Source organism: Accipiter gentilis, chromosome 12 (assembly GCF_929443795.1).
Source record: "Accipiter gentilis chromosome 12, bAccGen1.1, whole genome shotgun sequence".
NCBI classification, from domain to species: domain Eukaryota; kingdom Metazoa; phylum Chordata; class Aves; order Accipitriformes; family Accipitridae; genus Astur; species Astur gentilis.
In genome coordinates, this window is record NC_064891.1 from 22,070,039 (window position 1) to 22,079,759 (window position 9,721).

The 9,721-nt window shown below is 44.1% G+C and overlaps 1 protein-coding gene across 7 annotated transcripts in view; it reads right to left on the minus strand.

Moving 5' to 3' along the window:
* The window catches only part of OTUD4 (OTU deubiquitinase 4), a 35,910-nt gene extending 30,002 nt beyond the window's left edge, over window positions 1-5,908 (minus strand). For 5 of the 7 annotated variants that reach the window (XM_049815451.1, XM_049815452.1, XM_049815454.1 and 2 more), the window contains exons 1-2: window positions 2,438-3,069; window positions 807-890 (exon numbers count right to left, since the gene is read on the minus strand). In XM_049815451.1, the coding sequence (XP_049671408.1) occupies window positions 807-890; window positions 2,438-2,602 (249 nt within the window). In that variant the 5' untranslated portion in view covers window positions 2,603-3,069. Of the gene's footprint in view, window positions 1-806; window positions 891-2,437; window positions 3,070-3,100; window positions 3,302-5,619 lie in introns of those variants that run through there. The other 2 variants (XM_049815449.1, XM_049815450.1) reach the window with 2 other exon arrangements.
* Between the last annotated feature and the right edge of the window lie 3,813 nt (window positions 5,909-9,721).

The window sequence follows — 9,721 nt, forward strand, 5'->3', positions numbered from 1 at the left end:
TGCATCTAAAACAGCCTTTTTATTTTGGGTCCAGGTAAATTTAGAACAGAAAGAGAGCTGAGTAATAATCCTCTAGTAACAAATGCTTACACATACTCCCGTTTCGGCTATCCTGGAAATTAGTTAAATAGTATATACACTAGAACATATACATACACAAACAGGAGCACCATTATTCATTATTAGTCTTTAAAAAGGAAGAAAAAAAAAGGATTTTATAATATTAACACTGAAAACATTGGCCAAATATAGATCAATATCAAAATATTTTATGTCTATGGTTGATGGAGAACTTCATTACAGAAGTTTACAAAAAAAAGAAAAAAACCACAACAAAACCACAGCAGCAATGCATAAGAAATTGTAGACCCTGAAACAAATTTCACTAATTCTATCAGTCAAATCCCTATATATTGTAAAAGCAATTAAATAGCACAGTAAGAACATTTTATGACCTTCACTAAAATAGGCATTATACTAAAATAAAATCCAGATTTTGGTAGCTCCGCTACAGACTATTAAAGTTTAAGAAAGTTTGTTTTGGTTTTTAATGAGCATTAAAAAAAAACTCTTCCTACTCCACTAATCCTCCAGTCCAAACAGTATATAGGTCTTTCTCCAGGCTTACAAAAATGAGTTATTACCATACATGTGCCAATTAATTTAAAGAGTACTCAATTTAAAAAGCATTACCTAGTACATAGCTATGATGAATACTGTCACAAACAGCAGCATATACCTTAGAAAAGTGGAAGGATTAAAGTAACATTTTTTCAAATGCTCACAAAGAAAACAAAAATACTTACTGCTTCAAATTTCTCCCTATGTTTCCGAAGGTAGTCTACACAAGCCATCCTAACATCAATATGCCGAGACTGAGAGTGTAACACCTACAAAGGGAGAAAGAGAAGAAAGTGACACTGGTTCTGAGGAGTTTTGATGATGGATTGCAAGTAATTAATGACTGGTGTCTAAATATGGGCTTGGAAATACTCTAGTATTATTTTTAGGAATATTTAAAATGCATATTTGTTCAGTAACAACATCTTTATGCAGGTGAAACCCCCATTACTTAATAAAAAATTAAGTTAACTGCAGAATTCACAGATTTACTAAATTCAAACATTCAATTTTATAGGGATTTACTGAGTGAAACGAGCAGCACTTTTTGTCATTCTTTAACTGACTCGTTTGTAAAGTTCAATTAATGGAAGTAGTAAGGTACTGCAGGAGTGCGTGAGGAAATCAACTGCCAACATGCACTTGTTCAAATGAAATCCAACCAAATCTAACAGAGTGCACATTTACTTTCTCTTGACTTTTGGAGGTGTAGTTCTGTTGCCCAAATACTGATTTGGAAGCCAGGAATTCAGATCCCAGTATGACACCTGCATTCTACCTCCTGTTCAAATCTCTACTGGAAAAACACTACTTTTACCATAGGTTCAGAGTTACCTCTAATGCGACTTTGTCTGCATCCTCACTACTAGGAAGTTCTACTCAATTTAAGTCGCAGCCTCTCTTGCAAACCTTACACACTAGCCTCCATTTAGAACAATTCCAAATTCGGATCAGTTCAGTTTTTCTGCATGAAGAATACAGAGATTAGGCCAAATTTGTGGATAAATACCTACTAACTCTGAATTAAAGAACTTCCCTTCAATAAAATAAGAATGGTATGTTAAAAATGTAATTAATAGTTGGAAAAAAGTTCCATATACACTGGAGTGTGGGAGAAACCTTCTATATATATTAATTAAAAAATCAGAGTATCAACGTATCTTCATTGATTATTCCCTTGATATAAAAACCCCCACTCACATCAGATCAACAGTGTTTGCTTGCTTGAACTTAAAAAGTCAGTGGGGAAAGTAATTTTTTAAAAAAAGTTAACTGTGTATAATTAGCACAGGAATCTGGGCTCCCACAATCAGAAGCACCAGAGCTCCCACTGCTGTTTGTTTGTATTTAAGACAAGATGACGCTGTCACTTTTTTCCTTTATCAGTAACACTGAAATGGGGGAGGGGAATTAAACAGGAAGAACTGAAAATAAATTACTCACTTTCTCTAATTTTATAGTAAACTGATTAACAAAACTAAGAATGCCGTGGCTTTTCAGCTCTTGCCACTAAATTCTGTTTCCTAAACAGTCTCATACAAAGCAGTTGTACCCAAACGTTGAAATCTTACGCTGAAAAAAAGCTTTAGGGAGGCAGTGGAAGGTCAAAACAGGTAACAGTTTCTTGATGACAGAAGGCGGCTTTACACACAGAACTTCTCCCGCCTCACGAGACAGAATTTTTTTTTTCCCCCCGGCACACGACTGCGTAACCTTAACCTATACTTGTCTGCATGTTAACGCTAATTATCATCCACTAACGAGATCGACTTCCCACATTTTCCTGAGAAGTAGCTTTGTTTATGTAAGCAGTTACCTGCTCGGCCACAGCCCTGAAAAGACAAGATCCATCCTTGGCAACTCTCTTTCTGTACAAGCCCTGAGATCGCAAGTAGCAGTCCATAGAAGCGTCCCCAGGGGCGTCCATGCCGCTGCCTTGATGACTCTGCTCCCCGCCGTCGGGTCTGCACGCCGCCTCCATGTTTACCGCTTCACACCGTGGAGAACCCCCGCACCTCTCCTAGCCCCACATGGCAAGGTAAGCCCACCGAGCAGCTCTAGGGCCGGGTAAAGGAAACAGCGGCAGGTGGGGGAGGAGAGCGCTGCCCCCCCCCAGCACTCGAGGTAGCAGCAGCAATAAGAAAAGCAGCCGGTCTCACGTTATCAACTCGCATGTGGGAATCGCGGGGAGAAACGGCAAAGTTTTGCTCCGCAGCCTGGACTTCCAGTTCCACAAAACCGTCGCTTCTAGGCTTCTCTAGAGGGCCGGGCAGCAGCCCCCGGACACGGCTCCGGCGGGGTCCCGATCCCGCTTGTCCCTCGGGGCGGCGATTCCCGGCGGGTTCCGCAGCCCGGGCGCGCAGCCGGCCTGCCAGGCGGAAAACAAAAGAGAAAGGACATGTGCTACCGCCGCCGGGGAGAGGAGGGGAGGGGAAGAGAGGAAGAAAAGAAAAGAAAAAAAAAAAAAAGGCAGCGTAACCTGGCGTTTATTTTCACTTTCAGCCCGGGCGCTTCTGGGAACGGTAGTCCCGGCGGAGGAGGAAGAAGCGGGAGCCGGGAGCCGGCCCCCCCCCCCCGCCTCGGGGTGCTCAGGGCTTGGCGGTTAGCCCCGCACCCCGTCAGGCTCATGCCATTCCCTAACAGCTTTTTTAGTTTTGTAAGTAACACCGGGATGTCTGACACCTAATCCATAGGTATGTGGGGGCTGTGGCTTTGGTTTGAGTTGGTTCGGGTTCTCCCTCCCCAAAAACAGATTAGATTGTAAGATTATTTTTGAAATCCATCCACTTGCAGGAAAGAAGATGGAAATAAAACTGGGATAGTAAAAGGAGGCTTAATTAAAAAGGGATTTTTAAAAAAAAAAAGCCATAGCCATGCAATACTTTTTTTTGTACACCGCTCTTAGTGGCAAGAAGCAGCAAATATATTAAAAATATATTACAATTGCATGACTAAGTTTTGCTTGGCATTATAAACATGCTCCAGAAGATTTTGGTGCACAAAAAGTGACAAGAAAGGAAGCTTTCCAAACTTCCAAGGCTTCTTTTACTGTGGGGGTGTGACTTACCTAGGAGGGAGAGCTACAAAGCTCTCAGTAGCTCTAGCAATAAATAAAATGCTACCAGCTACTCCTTAGCTTAAATGAACAAATTTAGATGCAAGAAAGGGAGGCAAAGACAGAAGGAATGAAAACCCCGATTTTTACTTTCAGCCAACAGTAATAAGACCAGGGAGGGCGGTGACTTGAGCTGAGATCTGAATATAACAACAACTGATTGAATAAGCAGAAGTTACAAGCCAGGCTGAGTCTAGTGCTCCAGCAGCTCTGTACAAGGAGTATCAAACCCCCTTTTCGTAACAGAAGACCAGGTCTGCCAGCAGGGAGTTGATCTACTGGAAAACAAAAGCAAATTCCTGGCAATATCTGTAGACAAGGAGAATAGAAACTGAGAGAAGTGGAAGTAAAGCCCTCATGGCATCTGAACCTCCAAGACACAGAGAGCTGGTTTAGGCAGCATGGGGATGTTTGGGAGAAGGAGCACGAGGTAAAAATACTAGTGAGAGGTTTGAGCTTTCCCTCCAGCCCCTCGCCAGAAGATGGGAAAGGTCATCTAACAAGACTGAACTATAAACTGCCACTGACTCAGCTACCGTATTCACTTAAAGTCAGACTAGCAGAGTCCTGCATGTGCGAGGTGCTGCTTCTGTAGATAAAAGTGATTTGGCAAGATGCTTTTGAGACTTATCAAACTAGTGTCCAGTTACAGAGTTTCTTAGGAACATTCCATTTTTCCTCACCCTATTTGTCACAGTTAGGGACAGAACTATCCTCCAACACATTCACAAATTTGTCTTCCTTCATTTTTCAGCCTTTTGTCATTGTGATTCTAAAGGCCAGTTAAGGGAAGGGCAAATGCCTTTCATCACATCTGTTAGATTCAGGAATGCCTATACACATGAGGTCATCCAGTATGTGACAGAATGTAAATGTAGTTCTGGTAAGTGAATACACTGAGAAAATTAAAGTCATATAGTTGTCAGTTTTCCTAAAAGCTTGCTCTTTTTGCAGCTGACTCCTGAAGACAATCAAGCAATGGTGACCCACTGATTTTTTTTTCCCCAAGTACTGCTGTACAAGAAGCAATCTATTTCTAAAAAGGTGAAGTCCTCACTGAAGAAACCTAGCCTGTACACACACAGTTTCTAAGGAGTAAGGAGAAACGCATCCACCAAGAGATGTCTGAAATACCTCAACATTAAAATAAATGCTCCATCAAGATAAGAATGGCCAAATTACAGGTCATAAGTTATTACAGATGTTCTAATTAGCCAGTAGCTTTATTAACACTTTCAGCCAGCACTTCTACCACAAGCAGCAGCCCCAGCCACTAGTTCCTCCTCTGCACCAACCTCTGTTGCCTACACAAGCGCTTCTGCTGCTCATACACTGAATCAGCTCAGGAAGCTGACTCAAGCTAAACCAAAAAAAAAAAAAAAAATACAAAACAAAACCAACAACACAACCAAAACCCACAGCAACATTTTTTTTTTTTTTTTTAAACCCAGACTAGTTTTTTTGATTCAGTTCATGGCCTGCCTGTGCCAGCAAAGCGGGGGGGGGGGGGGCAGCCTGTACTCATCAACCTTGGAGAGAGCAGACCAGTTTTCGCCCAGCTTCACCGCCCGCCCTTTCCCGCCTCAGACAGCGCCCCTTCACCAGAAGCCTACTCCCGGTCCGCAGCTCTGGCATGGGCGACTGGCCGCAGGCCGAGGGACAAGCACCCGGGCAGGGGCGGCCCCTCGGCCTGCAGCCCGGCGGCTCTCCGGCGCAGCAGCAGCAGCCCCACGAGGGCCCTCTGCCTGCCCGGCGGCCTTCCCTGCGCGGGCACACGACCCGCCGCCGGGGCTGTGGGGCCGGACTCCCCGCCCAGAGGGGCCACGGCGCAGGTCGCGGCCCGCACCCTTCCCCCCCCCCCCCCATCACTGACTGGCACTTACCGGCGAGGGGCGGGCGGGCGGCCCCCGCCTCCTCCTCTCCTCCCCCCAAGCAACGGCTGCAGCGGCGGCGGCGGCGCCGCCCCCTCCCCGCCTCGCCTGGCCTGGCCTCGGCCCCAGCGGCGGCGCAGGCACTTCAATCTCCCGCGGCGGCCGCTCTGCTCGCGTCGCTCCCCGATGATGCGGCCGCTGCCAGCCCCGTCCCGGTCTCGCCCTCCCGCCTCGCCGCCTCTCATCACTCTCCGGAGCGACGCGCGCACCCGCGCCGCTCCCCCTCCGGCGCCAGCTCTTGGTTTGGCCTATCGGCCACACCTGCTGCGGGCTCGTACCATTTGGCGCACAGGGGCGGAAAAGAGGCGGCCGGGGAGAATGCCCCAGGTGCTGGAGGAGGGAGCGGCGTTTCGCGCGGGGCTCTTTCGCTGGGCTTCGTCGCTGGGTGGCCTTAAGGAAACGGATGGTTGCCGAGGCGAGCGGGAGTCGCCTCACGTCCGTCCGTCCCGTCCCGTGTTCCCCCCGCAGGGGGCACGCAGTAGTACAGCCGGGGAACGTCTCCCCCCCCTACCCGGCAGGTCCCGGTGTTGGGTTCTGCCGCACGCGCGCGCGCTGTAATGGCTCCGCTTCCTCCAGCAGTTTAATCTGGTTGTAAACCCCCGACTGTGGGGTGCAAGGGGAAACGTTTTTAAGAATTTTTCTGACAGGTAATTTTTTTTTTAACGAGTTAACACCTCGGAGGAACAGGTGCGGGACAGGAGAGAGGGGAGCCGGCAGTGCCATCGGCCGGCCTCGCTGCCGAAATTGTTAAACTGTGCCTTCGCTATGTGTGTGCCGTTACAGTAATAGTGTGTGCGTACCGCACTGCTTTTCCTCAGAAATGCAGTAACGGACATGAAGAAATAGGTAAAATGTCTGTAAATCAGTAGTGGGAAGGTTGTGAGAAGAGTAAGCAAGCGTGTCGCAAATTCAAATTTGGTTTGGGTTTGGTGGGTTTTTTTTCCAAATAAAGTGCTTATTCAGGCCAGAAAATCACTCAAAACACATGATCAAGACAAACTGTTTAGGGGGAATTAACAAAATAAATAAATAACTTAAAGTATTAATAGTGGTGATAAAGCCTGGTGCTTAAAGGGACACAGTAAAAAAAAAAAAAAAAAAAAAAAAACAGAAGTGTGGTCTGGGTAGAAGAAAGTATTTTTAGGTTCCCTGTTTGCTTAGTAGTCTATTATGAGATTTTTGTCTTTGTCTGAAATGACCATTTTTGGTTGAAATAGAATACAAGGTTATATAAACCATTAGGCTTATCTAGTAAGGTCCAATTCAGTCTACCTTTTCTGTGCACAATAAATAGAAGTCAGCATGTGAACAGTACTTTTGAAGACAGTAGGCTAAAAAACAATCCAGTGCAAGTCATCTATTCCTATCTGGTCTTAGGTTTTTAAAGTTACAGCACGCTACACATTTAAGCTGGTTGTGCTTCCATGTGCTGGCATTTGTGCCGGACAGTGAAGCACACTGAGAAAACTGACCCGGCTGACAGCCAAGCGTTCCCCTGCAATATTTTTAAGTGAGACCAGGTCTTCAAACCATTTTGCTATGCACTTGCTGTGCAAACACCAGCACAAGAGCAGGAGAAGGTGGGAAAGAGAAAATAGATGAAGAGGAGATGGCAGCTTTTGTTTCTGGTGTAGTGCCAGGCCAGATCCTTGTCAAACTTCAACCTGAGAGACCAAGGATGTTAAGAGTTGTCCCAAACCCCTTGAACCAAATCTTAACAGCCTGTTCAAAGTTTTAGTTTAATACTCCATGGTAAAATTGCTTCCCCATCAAATGTATGCATTCTGACAAGTTATCACTACTTGGTTTTGGAGTCTTTTGTGAATGTTTACAATTCCTTATCCATGTTTTGTTCATACTGACATCTAAAAAACAGTTATGCCCCTCATGCAGAAGCTTTAAAAATAGATATATACAAAATAATTGAACAGTAAGTAAGAGATTCTGTTACCCGTTGAAAGGAAAAAAATAAACTTTTCCTGACATCAGAGGTAGCATAAATAGTTCAGTCCAACATTCAACTGAGTCAGTAGGAAGACTTCTATTGCCATTAGTGGGCGATGGATCAGGCTTAAATACAGGGGGGTAAGAGCATCTTCAACATAAACCATTTTATTTATGGATCTCTGTGTGTAGATAAGCTTGTTTTTAATTCTGCTGATGAAGAATAGACCTGGATTTCATGTCCGTCTTGCAGAATAACAGTGCAATCATAGCGGAATACAGTAATGGCTGCATTACTCCTGCATACTATTTATAGCTGACTGCATCTTTGTGCTCTATGCATGAGTCAAAGATCATCACTCCCAGGATCATTCCTTCATTACATCTCGGGGTACTACAGAAATGCAGTCTACTTGAGTTCAAAATTATTATTATTATTCAAAAATGTAGTAATCATGTAACATTTCACCTTCTGGAGAGTTTTGATCAAGGCTAGAACCCCAGCGTGATATTTTAACTGCTTTCCTTCTGTGCAGATTTAATACCGCATCAGATGTGAGGTGCTTAACATTCAGGAGGGCAGTACCTGAAAAATGATGGGCTGATGGCACAGTCAGCAGCTTAATACCTCACCACAATAGAGCAAGCAACAGAAGGGTTGGTTTGAGTTTGTGGAATGAATTCCTGTGAGAGCAACTAATTAGCACTGTCCCCCATAGAATGAAAAAGAAAGGATAAAAGGGCTGCATGTGTCATGGTGGCCTCATTTTTTAATTCTCTACTAGAATTACTTTTGATTCTGCTGTAGGAGGTGTATTCTGAGATTCTGGCCAGAACATCCCATTGCAGTCTCTAATTTGGGGAAGAAAATTTTCCTTGGTTGGATTTTTTGAGACAAATCTTTACCATTCAGTACAACAGAAATGATAAAAAGCACATTGTGGTAAAAGCTGTTCCTTTTACCCTTGAGGAACACTTCTTCATAAAATGTCTTGAAGATGCTGGTCTGAAGTCATAGGTCTGTGTAGTCAAGAAATACTGAGAAGTGAGGCAAGAAAAGTCATAGACAAGGGTTTGGAAGTCATGAGTGGTTGCATTCTAAGCATAGCTCATCTTGGAGCAGCGGAAATACTGAATCCTGGTTTCCCACAGTTTTGTGTCTTCTGTCTTTACATCACCTATACCCCTGTCCTGCCACAACAACAGCACGAGCTTCCTGCCATGTTCCCTTATTTCTAGATGCTCTGGCACCCCATTAGACTTTTAGTTCTCTGACATGCCCTGTAATACGTTCATCTTCCTCTGTGCTCCCAAAGTGCTAGCCAAACGAGGTAGCAGGTGTTGTGCCTGATTCTGAAATACGCTGTGGTTTTGTGCTGAGGGGCTTGGCATGTGCTCATTATCCAGCCAGGAGGCCAAACAGGACAGGTAACTTCAGTGTTCAACAGTGACAACGATCGGGGTCTTTCTCCTTAACTCAAATATTGATTTTCATGATACTTACAGAATCTTATCATCGCAGAGAATTCTGTTCCTCTGTCTTGTTTGTTCACAATTTGTGGATTGATTCCAAACATGTATGAGAGAGAGGAGAAGAAACCAACAGGTAATCAAGCAGACATTATAAATGATCGTTTTTTGCCTTTTTTTTTCTTTTTTTTTCTTTTTTTTTTTTCAAACTAGAGTAAAAGTGGTAGTCTTAATGTTAAAGATGAATGAAGGGTTTGTCTTTATGAATTTAATGCTTTTCACAGTCAGGTTTTGACTCCAAAGTGGGAAGATGTAAGTCTATCTGTAAACCTTCAATTAATACAAAGCCAATTTGTTACCTGAGGTATCGGGTGATCAGAAGAGAACAGAAGACCACAACAGAGAAGTTTGTGAGGTAGTTGGGACATATGTAGAGAAACATTACATGTTAATATAGGATTCTAGTATAGCTGTGGAGTTAGATGAGGGGTCTGGAGTGTTGTGTGATATTGAAGTATACTCTGAGACCCAAGAAAACTGATACAAAGGAAGATGGCAGAGCCATATCCATTTAAAAGAATGGCTTTAGTTGTATAAAGATAAAACATGAGTAATTGGGTTCAAATTGGTGTAGGATATT